General features: G+C 38.9%; 1 protein-coding gene across 3 annotated transcripts in view; it reads right to left on the minus strand.

The window, feature by feature from the left end:
* Window positions 1–21,756, minus strand: part of LOC105357079 (uncharacterized) — a 126,428-nt gene that overhangs the window by 40,077 nt on the left and 64,595 nt on the right. The window contains exon 4 of one of the 3 annotated variants that reach the window (XM_078942174.1): window positions 14,419–15,607. The exons of the other annotated variants lie outside the window; for them this stretch is intronic. Within the exon in view, the coding sequence (XP_078798300.1) occupies window positions 15,450–15,607 (158 nt within the window). The 3' untranslated portion in view covers window positions 14,419–15,449. Of the gene's footprint in view, window positions 1–14,418; window positions 15,608–21,756 lie in introns of those variants that run through there. 3 annotated transcript variants of the gene reach the window in all.

Below are 21,756 nucleotides of genomic sequence, written 5' to 3' on the forward strand. Positions count from 1 at the left end.
AAAATCATTTCTATTTTTGCTCAAATCAAACAAAGGTTTTTGCAATATTTTTAAAGCGTCTTGCTTGCCCGTTGCATTGCAGTATTTTTTTTTTCTTTTTTATTGTACATAAAGGTAAGGTACAAAAATTATGGTAGATGTGCTTTTTGGTCCATTTAAAGAACCATCAGGGTGAAAATTGTGTTTTTGTTGATTTGAACATGTTTTTGTGGCATTTTTCTGAAGAAAATTATGCAAGAAAAATTGCATTTCTAAGTTTTTCTTTATTCAAATCATTGTGAATTAGGAGCAAATGAAGAAAAGCAGTTGGACAAAGCTTGTAGTTGTGATGTACAGTAGAAGCTACTACAGCAAGCCAACTCCCTGCTCAGCTCCATCCGCTTAATCCGCTAGATACATGAATAATGGGAAGGGGGCGGGCTTACTCCACAGCAACAGCCCTGCCTACAACTCAGAGGTAAATGTCTAAGTATATTGCCGCCCTGCAGAAACTATGTAGCGCCCAAGCTCTGAGGAATTAATTATTATAAAATATATTTAATAAAAACACAAGACATACTCCTATAATGGCAATGGGAAAGTCATGGTAACAGGAAAACATTGAAAAAAAAATATATGAGGATTTAAAAAACAGAAGTAATAAAGAGAGGAGGTAAGTAAGTAAGAGGGGCTGTGGAAACTAAAGCTGAATGACAACAGAGAGTGTAGCTATAAATCAGTAAAAGAATGACAAAGAGGATGAGCAAATCTAAAGTAAAGGGTCCTCAAGAGAAAATCCAAGCAGGAGGTAGATTCTTTCGAGACTCTCCATGTTTAAAATGATCAGGAAAACACGTTTGGTTATCGCGCTTTCTGGTCACACAAAGTTGATATAAGCAACGTTGAAAATATGCACACACATACACACACACACAAAAAAAGAACACCTCATCTGCGCTGGAGTGTGAACAGAAACCAGTGTGGTTATCACACACGGGATTGCAGCCTGTCACGGTCGGCTGCTGTGAAGTATTGAAGCTCGCCTACTCTTCTTCTCCGCAGCTCACGGGGGGGGGGCACAATCTTGTCATGTGCCAACATATTGCATATTGTTGCTGAGGCAAATGGACGGCTAATGCCATGCAATGCTCAAGGAAATAATAATCTCAAGACGAGCTGGGGGCAGCGGCACAACCGAGAAGGGCTGAGATAAGAGAAGGGCAGAGGGAAAAATCTTCAACAAAAATAAAAGGACACAACAGGAGAATATGAGAAAGATAGGTGTGTTGCTATAGGAGAGAAGGCCCGAACAAGAAAAGGAGCAGAAAGAGACGCAGGCGAGTGCTGACACCTGAGAAGAGCACAGGAGTAAGCAGGAAAGGTGTTTTGTGACAAATGCTCCAACATCACTCTGCACATCTGTGCCTGATTTATTAATGCTTGGTACATTCCGGAAGCACGATGCCCTGGAGGGGGTCCAGGCCTCTATAGTGTCTGCAAAGTCACCAATAAAGGTTTTATTGAAAAGAGCCCAATCTTTGAAAAGAGGCCTCAAGTCCTTATTGGATTGATGTCCAGAGGCTTGGCTCAGAAGCTGATAAAACTAGTTCTGTCTGTCATAATTATGTCAAATGTAATTAATCTCGCTTCCTATGGTTGTTACTGCAGGTTTGAGCAACAAGAAAATCAGGCTAACTGATTTAGCAGAAACTACTATAATTTCAGAGTCATTTACTGTATTTTCCACTCTCTAAGGCGCACTCAAATGTCTTATTCTTTAAAAAAAATGACACAGCGCCTCACAAAGGCAAACAGCTTTTATATATATATTGATTAATTCTGTTTGTGCTTATTTATATCATCATGAATTTATGATTTTAAGTGGTACACGGCGCTCTGTCAAAATCTCTTTTTTGTATGAGTTGCAAACAAAGTTGGGGGTTATCATGGTCATTGTAATGTTTGTTTTAGCAGTACCAGTCTGTTTTTTTTACATGTTGCTAAAAAGGATAGAAGTTACGCCATAATCACATATACAACTGCCAGCACGGGATGGAGAGGCGTCGGCAGAATCTTTAAGATTAGCTGGCATAGCTTGATTTAAGAAAAAAATTGTTGGCATGCATGTAGACGGCAACTGTCAGTCAGGCACGTCATTACGAAACTGGGCGGCCACAGGGCGATGGCAGCCGGATCGCCGGCCTGCAGCAGCTCTGAACAGACTGTGTGTAGATGTCTCCACACCCCGGCCGTCCTTACCAAGTGGTAACGGCGGCAGGGTGGCCTCAGATGTACATATTAAGTGGCACACGTGGTAACTTTTAGATAATACGTCTCCCAAGTAACCCAGCAAAGCCCCAGCCCCCAGAATGAAGATCCAAGCGGTCCAACCACAGCAGGATTTATATGCAGGACCAATGGTCGCTGGGATCAGCAGATCTTTCCACGCGCTGCATGTTTAAATGCGACTGCCGCCTCCTAATTACAAATGAAGCCATGCGACCACCTGACGAGTTTGCTGAAAAACCTATCTTCAGTTCGCTGCACAGTGGCATTTTGGTATGTGTGACCTAAGTGTGGGCATAGTTGCAGTAATGTTTGCGTTAGAAGTTTTAGCCTCTTTTTTTTAAGTGTTGCAAACAAGGTTGGGAGCTACAGGTAACGCAGTTAATGTGTAGCGTATTACAAATATGATCTAGATCTACTGTGAACACACTTAATGAAGTCTTTCTGACTGACAAACTTATTTCTGACTCTTGTTTCACCTAATGTGCCTTATAATTTGGTGTGCCTTATAACAGTCGTCTCAATGGTGCTAAGCCCATTGAGGCGACTGTTGTTGTGATTTTGAGCTATATAAATAAAATTGAATTGAATATGACATAAATTCAAAAATAGATCATTTATTGTGACACAAGAACAGGCAGACGGCTGGATCCAAATGCAGGGTTAAAACCCAGAAGATCAGGTCCAAATATAATGCTCCGTAAGGAAGGCAGAGTGGCATAAACATTTCTTCACACTACACAGCTCAGTGCAGAGCTTAAGTATGCTGTGTTTGAGAGTGAATGAGAGTCAGGCGCATGTGCGGCATTCAGGAAGTGTGTGCTGATGCTGGGAGCTGCAGTCTGGTTTGAACTCAGGAGACAGTTCCGGCCAAAGAGGGGGAGACAGAGCTCTGACTTCTGACATACTGATGGTGCGCTTTCCAATCCGGTGCACCATTTAGCATTTGTGATATGTTTTCTTGCAATTTAATCTAATAACCTGGACCAAAATGATCCTAAAGAAGTACAAATATTATACGGATTAAAATGAGTGTCCACTGAGGTAAAAAAAAAAAGAATGAGCGTGGTAACTGTCTGAGCCCCCACAATTTATTCTGAATCCTTTTTTGCCTGAAAACCTTGAGTTAATCATTCATGTATTACTATAATTTGACTGCAGATATCCAGTAAAACATTGTTAAAACCAAAATAGTCTGCTTAAATATAGATTTCGTTATTTGTTTAAGGCAACATCTCCAACATTAGGCTTTGGAGTTGCAGGAGGCTTTTTGTGCTGAGTCATGGTGTTAGAGAAAAAAAAAATAAAAGGATGTATTTATTTATAGCTTTAGTTAGCATTCATTTAGATTTATTTTAAAAATTGATGCTTGAGGCATTGTGTTCTCTATCATTTCTGAAAATGCACCAACTTTGGATTTTGCGAAAATCTACAGTAAAAGGCTTCAGTCTACGGTCAGCCCTGGTAATTTCCAAAGACCTGTTTAAATGACACGTCAGTTAAAATAAAGATGCTGATTCAATTTATCTTATTTAGGACATAGTTAATTTAAAAAAATCTTGTTTAAAAAGTGTCTTTTATTGTTCATTTCATTTTAAAATAAATGCAAAAACTGTGGTTCATTTACACACTGCGGTAGAGAGACCTGGATCTCTGTGGCCCCTGCCGGTCTTTGGTCAGTCCAAATGGCTACTTATGCCTTAGTCCCCTGCACCCGTGTGGGGGTTGACCTGTATAAGTGCTGTCACTTTTTATGCAGCCCAGGCCGTGGAGGGTCGTAGACAAGTGCGGCAAAATCTCAAAGGAACACGTGTTATGCGGTTACCTTGAGGCTTGGGCAGCAACCTCAAAGGACGTCATGGATCACACACTCTAGTCATTAGTAAGGTGCACCTAATAGCCCCTTCCTGGACCTGCACACATGCTGCATGCAAGGGGTGATATGCAAGACCCACAAGGCTCTGACTGTCTAATTTCCTAAATTCTAAGGCAGGGATGAACAACCCAGATGGCTAGAGTGTCTTCATGATTTCCAGATATCCAAGCCCTGCTCATGACTGATTACCTGGTTCAGCTGTGTCAGGACAATTAAAACCAGTATGTTGGAAAACATACTGGTGTAAGGAGCCTGGTCTAAGGAGTGAGCAGGTATCACTTTAATACTACTAAATGGCTTTTTGAGCAGTCCACAGTATTTGAAAATTGAAATAAACAAAGAAAAATCCCTAATATGGGCCTGCATCTCACCCACTTTACCCTTACTTAGTTTGCTACGTTGCTAAAAATAGCATGAACCTTTTCTGTTTTATGGGCTCACAGAGCAATCCAAGACTTGGATATTTCGTGTAGGACACCGGCGTCCCTCGTACAGGTTTGCCCATTTTTCGCCCGCAGACAACTCGTATCCACCCGCAAAGGCAGTTGTGATTAAGACTTTGGGTTTTGAAGGTTGAAGTCCTGTGGTATAATAGTTTGGACAACACGCCTTCACAGGCCACAAGGTAGTATTTTAATTGTTTCTGACCTTTTGTGTTGTTAAAGTCAAATTTGTGAAAAGCAACATTTGATGTTTTTGGTTTTTTTTTAAAGACTTTTTTATGAGGAAATATGTCCTCCCTTTTATTCCCATTTGAAGGTCATCAGTTGTCTTAATGGCTCTTTGAGGATTGGCAAAACAACTTAACTATTTGAACTTTTGTTTTGACGAAGATGAGTCATCTTGTAATGGCACGTAGGACGGCGTGATGCAAATTACATACAACTCTGGATTTGACATTTTCATCTAAGCTCTTCATTTTTCAGGAAGTCTTTCAACGTGTGATGGCATTTTTTTCTTTTTATTCAGCTTTGGTCGATTAAAGAAGATGTCAGTGAAAGAGGAGAAAAGGAAACAGAATAAGGGTAGATTAAGCTGAATGTAAAGGGACGCAGAGGAAGGACATATATATTTGACATGAAGTAATTATTCAATGATTTGAATGGGGGGAAAAAACATAAATGAGATCTAAAGAAGATAATCGTTATGAAAAATACACAAAGTGAAAAATACTGCTGCTCCGCAGAATTACCCAGATTCACAAGAGAGTTTTCTGTGTCACGTACTTTATCTTAACGGCAAATATTAATGAGAAAATGAACACATTGTAATGGATTTAGCACACAGAGGCATAGAGAATACAACCGCTATTATGATCGCTAAAAAATGATTTTGATATTTACAACTGATGTGCAGCAGCATGATTGCCACCTTCGAAAGGTATAACATGCAATCAATTTTAATATGCAAAAAGATCTTGAAAGGAGAAACGTTTTGTCATTGTCCTTAAAATATTGCAACATTTAAGTCTTTCAGTTTTGTCATTATCTTATATTATGTATTATATAAAAGCATAAATATAAAAGTCAAAAAGTATGGTGGCTGGGAGGGCTTGAGTAAGCAAAAAAACATGAAAAAATAAACAATTCGCAGCTTACACTCAATAGAGAAATTAGGGTTATATTTGTTGAATGCAGCTTCTTTTATATTCCAGTGGTTTTTGTGTTTCACATGATTCAATGTAAAAATCATATTTGTGTTCATATAGCTACATTTTTAAAATATAAAAACTATTTGAAAACAGCCAGTAAATTCAAAGTAACACTTAACTACAGTCATAGTTATAGAAATTGGGGGAAAAACTAATATCTGCCGATTTACCTAAAATAACGGAAAAGTTTTTACAAATTAATTTGTAATTGTATTTTTTTTCCATCCATTGTATTTATGCCTATATTTTGCACCTGAATGATGCACCAATGGGGACAAGCCGGTGTCACCAGTGTTGCATGCTGGGAGTTCAGAAAATTTTGAAGATTCATTGAAACATCATGTAAAAACAACAACAAAGTTGAATTATTTTCATGCAAATATTAAAAGATAAATGATACAATTATTCAGGAAATGCTCCATTCCCACACATTTGCTGATGCTGTGCAAGTACTGTGCATTTAAAGAACTGTTGTCTGTTGTCTACTGAATCACTTTGAACGCAGGTTTTTTATTCTTTCTTTTTTTTCCTAAATTCATTCAGGATTATTTTTATAGAACATTTTTAGGTTAGGCCAGGATAAAACAAATGAAAAAAGGTTAATTAAATAGTGCAGTTTATCTAAATATGACCAAAATTACATGAAATCGAAAAGACATTTAAAAAAAAAGGAGTAGTTCATCCTTTGATAGATTTTGTAACCCAATCTGCATCATAACAGCATTCTATACAACTAATAAATACAGTTATATAGTGTAATACATAAATATATTATTAGGCTGTATTGTAGCTCAGGAACAACTGAAACTGTTTTAATTTTCCGTATAGTCTCAGACCACAAGTGATGTCATTGTCAAAGTAAATGATACTTTGCCTTATTTTATTCCTATTTTTATGCAGTTTCTTCAGAGGTAATTGCAAAAACTACACACAGTTAGCAGAGGTGAGAGCGATATTTGCTTGTGTCAGCTGACGAGCAATTCACAACAGCAAGAGAAGGTATAAGAATATCGTCTGCACTGTTCTGGAGTCTGGCAGATAACAGCTGAAACCACTGACTGTACCATCCAGGTTTCAGCAGCTGGAAGTAGCATGACAGCTACCAAAGATCGCAGACAGAAATCTCTGTAAGGAGCAAATAGCTGCTGTTGACTGGGAGAATGTAGGAGCGATGGCGTCCATCTTTCAGGTGAGTTGACGGGGGAGGGGGGGGGGCAGATGTATAGGAAAAAAACAGCGACTCAAAGGAAACTATACTTACATGACATGTTTGTTCAGTTTTTTGCAACAAACTGAGATTTAAAAAGAAAAGATGTTTGATTCTGCATGAAAACAGTTGAAAAATATGAAAAGTAGAGCAGAGGTTAGTAGTAACAAGTTATATAGTTACATTTAGAAAGGTAACATTTATTATGAATTATACTTAGAGTGGAAATTCTGCAAAAGTAAAACCGTTATGACTTCTGATAAAGTACATTTTTTTATTTTTATTTTTGTTGACTTTTCTATTTAATTGTATTATTTATATATTATTCCACGGTTAAACTCTTGTGGGATAAGTGCTGCTGACCTCATGGCAGGTCGGCCCCAACGAAAGATCTCGACCTCAATCGGTCTTTTGTCTACTTAATTAGTTGTTAAATTTAATTTGTATAATACTATTTGAAAGAATGTGTTATTGAGATTAAAAAATAACATTTTGACATGAATGAAAATTTAACTAAACAGAGGTTGTGGTTTTCAGATGGCAGTAAGTCCGTCCAGACTTGTTCAGGAAGCGACCCGTAGAAGTTAGGATCCACATAAAGCAGAACACATAACAGCAGGAAGAAAGATTTGAGCAATACTAGTAAATGCATTTTTAAAAGCACAGCCAAATGACAAGTGTTGTGTGCATCAACATCAGAGCTGAGTGTGAGCTCAAAAGTGGAACAGATCTCCAAGGGTGGTCACAAATGATTAAGTCAAGATTCTTTGGGTTATTCCTGATGCAAGCAGACAAACTGGTAACTGTTTAACTAGGGACAGCTATGGTGTCCTCTAGAGTTGCAACAATACTCAATATAAAGCTGAACCGTATGGTACATCCTTCACGGTTCAATACGCCGATGTAAACAAAAGGCCTTTAGTTGATTTTGAATATTACCTTATTATTATTATTTTCAATACAATGTGCGTTTACTAGTGTCTATTAGGTCCACCAGCCAGAACTTGCTGTTAAATACATTGACCAGGGAACATGAATTACACAAATAATGAGCACTATCTGCAGATTTGCCACACGTTCAATATTAGCAGCATCTCCAGCGTGCACTTAAATGTCTCTGATTGTTTTGGTTTATTTTGCCTCTTAGCAAAACTGAACATGTAATTTGTTAAATAGGCAAGTTTTTTTGCGACTGAATTACAACGTCGCAAAATAAAAGAACATCGCCCAAATGTAGCACTGTATGATCTTAAATTGTTGTCATCACAGACAACGGAAATCTCAATGTTACGCGACAGAATGGCACCCACACGGCTTGGGGTCATCCTCTCTGTTTGATCCTTGTTAGCCGTTACAGATTGGGAAGTGACAAGCATCAAATGTTGTTCTTCTTTCTGTAGTTTAAATGGTGGGAGGCACCAATGTCGAGTTGCAATGCCGCCACCTATTGTGTAGGAGTGTGAGTCAACCTATCCGGGCCAGAGGGGAAAAAAATAAATTAAAAAAACTATTCTCCGCAGCAACCCGGTTTCTCTCAAAAAACCAAGAACCCCTCCATATAAATTCCAGGAGGTAAAACTCCATTGGTATGCTACAAGTGTATAAAGGTAAATGGCGTTTACTTACATAGCGCTTTTCTACCTACAAGGCCCAAAGCAATTTACAGCCACAGACCCGTTCACCCAAGTCACACACACATTCACACACTGGTGGCGGCTCCGCTGCCGAACACAGGCAGCGCCTACCACCAGAGGCAAGGTGGGGTTCAGTGTCTTGCCCAAGGACGCATCGACTCATGGGCAATGCAAGGCGGGAATCGAACCTGCAATGTTATGATCATTGGTCGACCGCCCGACAGCTGCACAACGGTAATGCTGCTGTGCTAAATTATCTAAATAAAACAAATTGTGTACATCTGTTGAGTTGCCTTGACTGAAACTGAACACAACAAAAACCTGGATTTGATGTTGGATATTGTGCAAAACTTAGCCACCATTGTGTGCTGGTGGACCCTTCCATTGCAAAGCTTTGGAATTTGTCCCTGAATTTTTCAACTTTTCCATCCATCCATGTTAAGCCTTGCTTAGTAGACCATTTTCCAGAATGTTTGCAGTATTTTTCCCCAAAGACCATGGCTGTAACAGGCAAACCGTGTTATATTCAAAATGGGTTTTTGATGATTGGATCAACACTGCAAGAGTGAATGTAATTCTTCACTGGTCTGAGTTTCCTACTCATGTAATTTCCTTCCTTTTTGAACTGCTTATTATTTCGTAAACCTGACCACAGGACAGCCGCAGATTACTTTGAAAGGTGAGCCAGCTCACAGTAGCATCACCTGAAGCAGTACCCATAATCCCTTTTAAACCTGTCCGATTGTGAGTTCTTTACAGTGTGTCAGAGGTAGTGCAGGTGCTTTAGACTTAGCTGCTTTTAATAAATCCCTGGAAGCCATGCGAAGGAGGATTTAAGAAATGAAATGGGCTTTACTTTGGAACGCCGAAAACAGAAAGCAATGCAGCGCGCTTCAGGTAAGGAAACAAAAAAAGGACATTAGCCTGTTTACATGGTAAAATCTTAATGGTGCCTAATAAGGGCAAAATTCTCTGGAAGCTCATTTGGGACTAATTGAGACTTTTTTTTACACAAAAAAAGACTTACCAACCCATAACGCAGTTATCATGTCACAGGATTATGACTCAAAATATATTTATTCATCTTCTCTTTTAGAATAACCTGGCTTTAAAAGGCATGTTTTTTGCAGCCATTGATTTTGTTAGGAACATGGCTGGCAACTATAATGCAGTGACAATACTAACACACGCCGCATCGCTGCAAAGCCTCTCGCCCAGAGGATTAATACTTGAAGACCTCAATAACTTACTGCTTTCCTAGGATGATTCCTCCAAATTGTACCCAATGCTAAACTGCCACTCCTACTTATGTTAAAGACATGTTACGACGCTGCCTGAGGTGGAGGTTGCACACAAACACACATCAAACCCCTTGTGTGAATCTGTCACTTTCTCCTGCTAGAATTCCTTTACTCCACATGGCGTCCTTCCTCCTCTCCTTGCTGCCTCCCACATTTCTATCTCTATCTCGCGCACGCACAAACACAACAGTGACAGATTACCTCCTTTCATCTATGTTTGTGTGTCTTTGGATGGTTCCAGCTCGTAATGGGATTGGGCAGCTTACGTTCCAGCCATTGTTGTAATGTCCATGTTTTACAAATCTCTTCCTCCTCAGACGCTTTAATGCAAGCTGCTAACGCAGAGGACACCACAAGGGGATGCAGCTCTTATCGGGAGTTCCTTACGTCGCTCTTCCTCGCCTCTTTGTTCCGCCATCTTTTACCTTCTCAACAAACTTCGGAGTCAACAGTTCAATCGAGTCAAAATCAGCCTCACTGATCACAACACAAGGGGGCGCAAGGTCGATAGCCATACGCCGTCCAAATTGGAAAAATGAGAGGTACGCGTTTCAGAAGCCATTCTTTGGTAATGGATGTACCACCAGGCTACGGCAACACTTCTGTATGCAGTCCAGACGAGGTTAATAAGGGTCTATTCACATTGCAGCACTAATGCTTCTGCCAAGTTAATAATTACAAGGATTTTTCATTTAGGTAGAACGCGTTCACCTTGTGGCCCTCATACGGCATCACTGCATGAGTTAATCAACAGGATTATGCTGTCACTCAGATATTTTGGAGCTTTTTGCTGTCACGGAACAAGCCTTATCGCTCAGAGTAAGAATCTTTTCATGGCGGAAGCTCAAGGTCTGTCGTGTCTTTTGACACTTTTAACACTCTCTTTAGTTAGGCTTGAATTAGGCCCTGTGCTTTTAAATGTGCCTGTTTCAGAGTGGAGGGCTTTTCTTTGAGGAGACATTTGACCTTTTCTGACTTAGAAAAAGCATTGAGGCATATCAAACTACTGAAGTGTTGTCTACTTTAATTTTTTATGCAAGAAACAGGTTTGATAACCCACAGAATTTGAACTGCATTTAAGGTCTTGCCCAAGGACCCACACTGGATGAATCTCTGAAATGAATCTGATTTCCCGTGTGCCAATCCCACCCGCAGCCAACTGAGCAGAATATTTATTTCTGTAACAAAAATAAATATTCTTAAGCATCCTTACTAGTTGCTTCACATTTCATCTAGTTCTAGCAGAATTGGCTACCTTCTCACCTAAAACATGAAAGCGGAGTCTTTCTCATGAGATTGTGTATCCACCGTCCCGTTTGTGCGCTCTCTGTCCTCCGTTTCGGCAACTTCTGACACATGAACAGTAAAAGATAAATCCCAATGCATCTGCTCTGTATCACTGGCTCAGCTGGATCTGTGCTGCTCATGCATAAAGACATTACGCAGCTTGTTCTGGCTGAGATAAATTGCTACCTGCATGCATACAAAGCATTTTTGATCTTCCTCATGCTGATACATGTGTGTGCAGATACAGGGAAAATCTCAAGAACCAGAGCTGCACTGTGTTTCACTGAGCTCAGTCACCAGCTGTGTGTTTATGTAATGTGTGAATTTAAGTTTTTGTGTGTTTTTATCAGGAAAACCTATGTCTTCATTTTCTCACAGCATGAAACAATTTATCCAACTGTCTGCTCAGTGGATAAGCACTGGACAGCTGCTTAATGTGACTTCATACCCTGAGGCACATTTCTTCTATGTTCTTTTATTCTACATATATATTTATAGAATTTTAAAAGAATTTTAGCTATTAAAGTGAATTAAGAAGAAACATCTGGTGATATATCCACCTACCAGTTGATTGCCAACCAAAGAAGAATAAAAGTGAGGTCAGTGGTCTTATTTTATTTAAAACCGACAACAGATTGGCAGCCACGTTTTGAGTTTTTTCATCTTTAATAATCAATACAATTTTCTTTGTTGGAAATAATTACAGAAACATGCTTTAAAATACTAAGGTACTTTGTCCAGTTTATATAAAGCAACTGAAGGTACAGCAACCAATGAAAAGGGACTGAAGATCTGTCACACTCCATCACCCTATCAGTAAAAGATCATCATATAAGACAGATCACTTAGTGTTTTTTATAAGTTAATACCAATAATTTCACTTTATGTTTAAATATTAAAAATGAATAGCAATAAAAAAATAATTAGTTGCTTCAAATAAACAAAGTAATTTGTGTATCACTAAAAACGGATATACAGACACTTGTATGCAAAAAAAAGTTTTTTAGAGGCAAAATTGGCAAATGAGTTAATGCTAAAAAAAAGATCTTTTAGCATAAACACTAAAATTTTAGAGATTTTTTTAATCATTTTCATTAATGCAGCCCAAAATGTGATAAATCGGTTTAAAGTAGACATGAAGCTAAATATGTTAAAATAATATTTTTGTTTTAATTATTTGACCACCAAAGTAAAGCAGCTGTTCTACACCTAAGGATGCAAAATCTTTAAAAATTATGTTCAATGTTTGAAGCTAAGTCAATTTGACTGCTGGAGATTCTTTTGCAGCCAAAATACAGATCCTAGTTTTACAATAATAATTGAACCGGAAGAAATCTAAAATTAAAACTACTGTGAACGCAAGGGGATTTTTCACAGTGACTGTGAGGACAATTAACAGCACAGCAAGAACAAGTTCTACTTTTATATTTAGGTGTAAAGTTGTTTTTTTTATTTCACATCGACTATATTTTTAAGCTTCCAAGGAGACAACAGTTCCCCAGGAAATGGCCCCAGGAATGGTCTCCAAGGTAACTTTTTGATCTCGCATTCATCTTAAGCAGTTAATCTTAAAATTATTTAAAGGCCCTTTCATACCTCCTTAAATAGATTTATAAAAACCATAACAAATTTACTCAGCCTTTTCTTATCTTATATATATATATATATATATATATATATATATATATATATATATATATATATATATATATATAGTATATAAAAGACCTTCGCCTTAAATTTTGCATTCAGCTCCTGCTTTGACACCGTTCTGTGTGCTACTACACAAGTGAGTGTGAGAAGTAGTTTAGATTAATGAAGAGTTTTGAAGCACATTTGTCTCAATTGATGCAAAGAAAAAGTAAAACAATAAAACATCCTAAACTGAAAAATAGATACAAATACAGATTTGCTTTGTAACATCTTTTTATCTGAGAGGACAAATTCTGCAATCTCATGCTGCAAAGCAAAGCTTTAATTTTTTTAAACCTAAAATATGTCTAAATTTAGTGAGGTTTTCAGTGTAAGTGTCTAATGTGTTTGACATTTGGCAAGATAAACGGAATGTTCCAGGAAACATGAATCAAATTGTCGTGTGGGGTTGTGAATTTAGTAAAAAAAAAAAAAAAAAAAAGGCTGGATTGTATGGAATCATTTTAATAACCTGCATGAACTGTACTGCATCTGCTGGTTCCCATACAGCTGCTGACTGCTAAGTGGGTCAGATCAGCTGGCTAAGATACAGTAGATAATTCCCCACAGTACTTTTTAGCAAAAGTGTCAGCTTTTCTTACTTCGTCCTTTAAAAAATATATATTTTTTAAATTATATGTGCTGAAAACTTGCGTCTCTGAAGTTAAGTTGTGTTTTTTTTTTCTGCTATGTGAACCTACATTTTTCAAATTTTGAGGCCTCATATATCAAATAAGGCACAGATTTAAAGGTTTTGCATGTCTGCTAAAAATTACGGATGTAGTCAAACGTAAAAGAGTTCTAGAAATATATATAAAGGTAAGAAACAAGTTGAAGTGACATTAAAACTCCCAATCTGATCATTTTTTGAGTTGTGGTAAAAGTGTTCCTAGTAGTTTTTCTTATTTATGATAATGCCGTTTTCAGCTAAAATTAAAAAAAAACTGCAGTTTTCTTGGACATTGTTTCTGCAGCGTGGCAGACGTTCAGTAAAAGTCCACCTCTGGTGTGGAGCAACTCTGCCTCCTTCCCGACACCCACAACTGAGAGCCATCTGTTTACATGCTCTCCCACTAAGCTTAAAGCCCGTCACAACCCTCACCTAACGTTACCAGTGCGACAAAAATGGTGAGCAATACCAGAGCTATCCAGCCAAACAGTTTAGAGCAGCTCAGATGAGGGAATTCACAATGATTTGAATAAAGAAATACTCAGAAATGCAATTTTAGGCCAAATTTTCTTTATACATGTGAGAGAAAAAACACCAGAACTTGTTAAACACACAATTTTCTTCAGAGTGGGTCTTTAAGAGGTACTAATATAGAAATCTGTTTTCATCCCACTCATTTCCCTCTCTGACCTCTCCAGCTGAAACGGAAAAAGTTCTCCTCTGTTTTTTTTTTGTTGTTTTTTTATTTCTTCTTCAACATTTTGCTTTGCTGCTGTTGGGCTGCAGCAACAATAGGAAGCCATATTTTGACCCAAATCCAGATCTCTCCTGACAAAATCCTCCTGGATCTCTGTCTGTCTTATGCTTCCGCCTTGGATTTCCTCAAAAGCCCCAAGATTTTCCAGCGATTAACCGCAGTCCGGTCGACTTCGCTTTAAGTGCACGTAGTGGAGAACACCGGCTCTTGAGGGGAACAAGACTGTCAGAGTCATTATGTTAGTTTCTCCGTGCAGCTCATGCCTGCTTAGGTGCTGACGCGTTTCTCATTTTCCTAACATAGAACGCACTCTACTGTGTGACATCATATTAAACTGCCTGTCACTGCAATTCAATATTCCATGTGTTTGAACTGATCGGGTCTGCATTACGTAAAATAAACACTTAAATAAATCTGTCTCTTTACATTTATTTCCGTTGCAGCGACAGTTTGGTTTGTCCGCTAGATTTATCTCATTATTTTGGTCCGCAGACAATCAGCCAGTGTCTCCTGGAACAACAGTGCTCAAGTCAACACCATTAGATCCTGACTCCTGCAGGGCCTTCCCTTCCAACACTGACAGTCTTTTCTCTGCCTGTCACTCACGATTCTGTTAGCTGTACAGTATGTGGCTGCGTGGGTGTTCTGCTGTCCCTGGCATTATCGTGTGTGTGTGACTGTGCGCTTCCACAATAATGTTTTCAGAAGGCTCGACCAGAGTCCACACACAAACTTTTCACAGACAAATGCGCAGCAACAGTGATTAAAAACCTCTTCTCTTTTTTTTTTTGCAGGTATAAACGCAATTGATGGTAAGAACTGACCTGTCAAGTTCCGACTTTTCATTTTTGACTTCAATGTGTCTCAGTTGAGCGACCCATCAGGACCTGCTTCCTGTTGCCTGATGAGCAGAGTCCTGCCTCTCAGTAGTCAGACTAAAACATGATGTTCTGGTTTATTTAAACAGGTCGGCCCGTTATTTGACCTAACTTTCAGTACTAACTCGTATTTTTGGATCTGTGTTAAGAGTGAACATTTTCTCAGTTTGTAACTTCACTAAATATCACCACAAAAATGACAGAAAAAAGACTCCTTCTCTCTTTTTCTGGTTATCCTGAGTAAGCCCAGACCCTCTCTCTCAAATAGAAACTTCCTCCTGTTCTTCCAGGGGATCCCCAAGGCGCTCCCAGATCAGCTAATAGACATAGTACCTCCTCCCAATGGGACATGCCCAGAATTCCTCTCCAGGGAAGCATCCGGGAGGTACCTGGAAGCCAATAAAAGAAATGACACACCTGTGTCAAAAAACTATTTTTTGGACATGCTTCATCATTTTAATGACTTAGAACCATCACCAAATTCATTGTTTGTTTGTTTGTTTTTTTATTGGTTAGCAACAAATATACTATTTGTTCCAGATGTGTTATTTTTTAGGATAATTTTGAGATCAGCAGAGCCAACTAAAAGGTGTGAAACATTGCCTGAGTGGTTTATTATGAGGATAGATTTTTGTCATTCTGGCCCAGTATGTTTCTGCTCCTTAAGAGAGACATTGGACGTCTTTGTCAGCTGCGATGGCTAAAGTTCTCAAAGTATAATTGAAAGTAAATCTGCTGCAGCAGAAGGATCCCATCTGAAAATCAGGATGTACTTTTTTTCTTTCTAAAAGGAACTTGTATGTGCTGTGGTCAAAAGTTATATAATGAAACTATAATACTTTTTTTAATAAATCATTGTAAATATCTGTAAGCTACATTTTATAAATGAAAGGTTTAGTGGCCACAAAAATATAAATAAGCTTTTCTTTTTCCTAAACAGTAAAGTGGGACTTTGCGGGTCTTGCCAAAACTCAAAAAATTAAACTAAACAGAAGTTGTAGAAAAATACAACAAATGAGAAACAGTGACATTTCACTAAAACACCTCCTGACAAACAAAGCACAGCAGAAAAACACAAACGTATCATTTGTTTTTCCTATTTCTTAAATGTTCTTTAAATGTCACTTTCCTGCCCACAAAACAATCCAAACAATTTCCCATGTTTTTGTGTTGTCAAACTTGGATTTCTAAACTTTAGGGGTATCTGGTTTAAGAGAAAAAAACAGCTTCACCCCAGCTTTCCTGCTCGGTCCGTTCAGGACAGCTCAGGTTGTTAATGGGAGCATCGACAGCCAGAGCTGGGCAGCAATGAAAGCTCTCAGTTTACAAGAAGACAATACATGGGAGTTTGGTGTCACACTACAAGCCTGTGAGTTTCCATGTCAGTGTGGTGTTACATGTTAACCTGGTGTATGTGGACAGGTCCTGCTGTCTGCCTCTGGGCTCTCCCCACAACAGAGGATGGACGTCCTTGTCAGCTGTGATGGCTAAAGCCCCGTCTGTCTGACAGCAACATAGAAGGCAACCACATCGCCGCCACGTGTCTTGATAATGACACGGCACAGGGAACGACAGGAGGCACAATCAGACTGCACAAGCCTGTCCTGCTCTCCCTTTTTCACCCCCCCAATTCTTCTTTCTTTTCTTCCTAGTTGAACTAAGACAAAGGCCGTCTTTTGGGTTGAAATCTGTCACTGAAATGTGTTGGGATTTAGTTTCACCATCCCCTTTCTAAGCTCACGTCAATGACAAGGAGCAACTGGAGTGAGAAGCTTTTCTTTCTTTTTTACCCCCCCGGTTTCTCTGCTGGGTCTCACACTCTAGACGAGAGACGAGACAAGAGAGAAATGCAAGAATGAGTGCGCTCAGAACCTGTATCAAGGGAGGGTGTTGCAGTGGAGGGATGGAGTCAGCTTGAACCGGCAGACAAGAAGATAATGAGAATAGATGGCAGCCGATGACAGCGTCCATCTGCAGATGTGCACACCAGAGGGAGACCAGCACAACCAATCAGGTGACAGCTGCTGACAACACTTACACTAAATTGTTTTTTTCCATCTTTGGAGCTGTATTTTTTTATTTATTTTTTTATTTTTTTGGTTTGAGCCCCGCTGCTTCATGTTGCAGACGATGAAAATAAAGAGTGACACAAAAAATGTGTTACACTTACTGAGGAAAATGAACAGCTGAAAATCCCCACTTGTTGGTTGTGCCACATTCTATTGACTGAGTCGGTTTGTCATTATTAGCCCACTGAGACTCACTGCAGCAAACTGCAGAGACAGCCAGGGAGCAAAGACAAGCTGACAGCCAAAAAGCTTGTGACAATAACAGAAAAATCTGCAGAAATGGGTCAAGTTTGACTGTGGATGCTCAAAACTACTATTTTAATCGTGGAGATGTTGTTGGAGTCAGTTTTTTGTTTGGTGTCCTTGCCTGTTTGACCTCCCCATGACATTTTCAGCGGTGTCTGGGAAGATAAGCCGTCTCCCGGGATCCACCTTTGGCTCCAAGAGCAGGCTAGAAACCCATTTGATGATCTTAATTATTGGTGTTGCTTCTCCCCTTTCTGCTGACAAAGTCTCTTGCCTTCCCAGGCGGGTCACTTAATTGCGCGCCTGCAATCTCTTACACGTGACGTTTGCCCTCAGTAGTCTGTCTTGACGCCACGGCTGGCTCTTCTTCTGCTGGAATTTCAGAGTGGGAGCCTGTAGCCCTGGGAGATGTCTGCAGCTCTCCTCATTCTGATGTTAGCAGCGCGGGTATCAAACGACGGAGAGCAGGACCGCACATCTGTCGATTGATGCCCAGACCTAATTATCTCATGTCACATTTGCAAGAAACCCCTCGCGTTCCAAATAGGATGCAGCCGCGGGCTCCAAGAGGACAAAATCCCATCCACTTCTATAGAGACTTCTATAAACACCTTTTACCCAGGCATTCCATTTGTTAGAATAAGACAATTGTAAAGATTAATAAAAGCAAAAGCAAATAATCAAAACCATGACAGCACACAGTCCTGTTCAGTTTTCATGGATGTTTGCTTGTTGACAAAGCCAAAGCTACAGAAAAACATGAAGTAATTTTCATTCTATGAATGGATACAAACACTGCTTTGCACATGGAGTACACAAAACAACTTTCTGAACAACAATCCACAACAGCAGTTTTCAGAGAGCAACATGACTTCTTTTTCTCTTGCCACGTGGCTCCACCACATCAGAGTAAAACCAGAAATAAAAAGACGCGTGAACTGTCTGAATAAGAAAAATAACTTGTTCTCTGTGGAGTCCATCAGATAGAAAAATGAGGGACAGGATAGTTGTCCAACAACACAAACAGCAGACATACAAAGCAATTGCTCAAGGGGCCAGATGTTTGATGGAGGCGCGAGGAAATGAAAAACAAAAAGTTTCTGCAGAAACAAGTTTTGTTCTGAAGTGATCTTTTTTTCTTCACTCAAAAGAATTCTGAAGTTATTGGGATTTATTTGGGTCCCCACCGAAATGTTGCAATTCTTAACCAACTAGAGGCTAGCATCACAACGGCAAAACTTCCCATTGTCCGCCACAAAAACAAGTCAAAACATCAGAACTGACTATTTTATGTTGATGGCTTATTCTTTGAAGTCATAACAAATATGTGGGTGAATTTTTCCTACAGTGATATTGTGGGTGACAAAGATTATTCGTGTTGGCTGATTTTGTCTATGGACAAACACCGACCTCAAGCTCAGACTTCCAGTACTGTTTACCTAAGGAACTCAGAGACTACATCAAATTGGTCCTCTTAATTAAATCTAAACACAAGCTACAATTATCTTAAAGGATCTTTGTGCTGCCCTTCTTGAGCTAAATATGAGCACTACAAAAAAAAAACAAAAAAAACTTTAAAGACTTGGGTAATGTTTAGCAGCCTATTGTATAGATGGTGAGGTGTTTTACTGTTTATGTCTTCATACTTATAATGTATAAAAAATATGTGTTAATTTTAGAGGTTGTTCAAGAAATCTTTTTTTTTTTTACTTTACTCATTAGTTTTATTTTTATTTTTTATATTAATACTTACATTAAAGACCCACTCCAATAAAAATTGTCTTTTTGGTATTCTTATCATGTTCTTGTGGCATTTTTCTCATGATGGAAGACATATAAAAGAAAATTAGGATTAAAATTACATTTCTGAGAATGTTTTTGTTTGAATTGTTGTGAATGCTGTTTTAAAAAAGAGCGTATTTGTAATGTTTCTAATGTGCTGGGCAGGCCACAGATTCATCCACCTCTAGGTCCATGTAAGTCTTTGTTTCCACTGTCTAAGCTGAAATCTAGTTTAAAACTGTACGGTTGGACAGCTTTGAGATTACTCGCCATTTTTGTTGCACCGTGCTGAGATTGTTGGGAGCTGTAAGCTAGCGGGTGAGAGCGTAAACAGATGGATGAGGGGAAATGGGGACAGGCTTACTCCACGGCAACTCAGAGAGGAATTTCTAAGGAACTAGTGCCGCTCTGCAAAAACTGTCCTGGAAAACGACTGTTTTATCTTAAATTTGTTTTCTAAAAATGGCATAAACATTATTTAAAAAACAGTGGGAACACTTTGAAAATAGATCAAAAGATGATCGTGTGGAACGTTAAGGAAAACGTGCAAATTAAAAATATCTTTCTAAACATATGTTTCATATTTTGCACTTAATTTAGTTTTTCAATTTAGAACTTAGGGGTCAAGCATCTAGAGCAACGCAGAGAGGGGGAAAGAGGTGAAGGGTAGGACAGGGCCAGATAAAGAAAAATAATTCAGTTTTTTTAAAGGCTGGCTTGTCAGAAACAACAACTCACAGTGCAAATAGGTTTGAACAAGCTCTCTGCTTTTTCCCTTTTGTTCATTCTGTTTCTCTGCAATGAAATACAAATGAGGCTTCGTAGCCCCAAATTAGAGCCTCTTGCATCCCACTCATTTTCAAAGACCGCTATTGGAAGACAAAAGGATTCTCACAAAGAATGGTGTCACGATGCACATATACGGTTTAAACACACAAGTGTCTTTTTCTAGTAATGTGGATGGAAAAAATGTGCTTTTAACAATATATAAACACTTTAATGTGATAACAATTTCTTTAAAAATATCACATCATTCCCAGTGGTCTTCTGATTATGATTATGACGTTTTAGCCATAATAAAAAACCTGTGTCGTTTTCTAGGTTATCGTTTCTGCAGAGAACAGTAGTTCGTCAGAACATCACCTCTGAGTTGTGGCCAGCGCTGTTGCCTGGTCATAAATAAGCTCTGCATTTTTTGTCTGCTCCTAGTTTACAACAATTGGAAAAAATACTCAGAAATGCCATTTGGAGCCTAATGTCCTCAATCATCAGAAAAATAATGAGAAAAAACACAATTTTCATCAGATAAGGTCTTGAAAGATTATGGGGAAGCTTTGATGTAAGAAACGGACAATTAAATATATGATATATGATGAATTTTATCCTTTTGGGTGTTTGAAGAGAGTCACTGCTGCAGTTAAGGGTGGAAAATCTATATAAGCAGCAGCAAAAGATAGAGTAGCAGGTCAACCCTGGGTAAGTATAAAAAGAGAGGAAGAGGAGATGATAACAATCGAGCGCAAACATGAGCAACGGGCGCCTTCATGGCAAACGATCCGCCACAGCACACGTCAGACAACCTTTTCACAGCTTCGCTCCAAAGAAAAGCAGCAGAGGAAGCATTTGAACGTGCAGACAGGAGCAAGATCGCTGTCTCTGAGAACGATTGCTTCTGCAGGTGGAGCGTGCAGTAGATCACATCTTCCAGCTCAACTGAGGGCATCTATGTGGCCCCGGAGAATGACTGCCGTTCTTTAGGTTATGGTCCCTCTTTGTGTCTCGTCTTCCTCTTGTCACCTCTCATCTTTTTGTCTCTCCAGTTCTTATCTTCAATTGATCTTCTCCTTTCTCTCCTTTGTTCCCTGTCTTTCCTGGGGGGGACCTCCTAATACTCTGTAATTATGCTTATGATTAGGCGTACATTCTCCCTCTGTGATGAATTACAGAGTAGTTATCTCAGATTTATAATCGTGCTAAAATCTCCCCACTTAGATGGAGATCTAGAAAGTTTCGGAATGAGAGAATTTGGTGTAAAGCGGAGAAAAGTGCTTCAAAAGCTTCAGGCAAAAACAAAGGAGTGCAGATTTAGAAACGATGTGAGGGGCTGATTTCAAACTTCCTCCTTCAGTTGTTGAACTTCAGCAGAGGAGAACATTTTTATTGATAGTGGTTTCAACAGTCAGAGCAAGATTTTATTTTGTAGAACATGAATGACCTTTACCTGATTGTCAAACAAAAATAGGGTGCTACATTTCTGCCTTAATAAGTTAACATGCCAAATGCTCAAAGTTTAAAAAAAAAAAACACAGTTTTTTTATTTTCTCCTCAAAAAAAGAACATTTTCATGGTAATTTTTGAGTGAAGCGTTTTGGTAAAATTAGATCAAGGTTTGAGTAAATGTGAACACATTGGTACATGGCAGAAAATGTTGAACTACAAAC

This window comes from Oryzias latipes, chromosome 23 (assembly GCF_053564925.1).
Source record: "Oryzias latipes strain Hd-rR chromosome 23, Olatipes_Hd-rR_3.1".
Taxonomy (NCBI): domain Eukaryota; kingdom Metazoa; phylum Chordata; class Actinopteri; order Beloniformes; family Adrianichthyidae; genus Oryzias; species Oryzias latipes.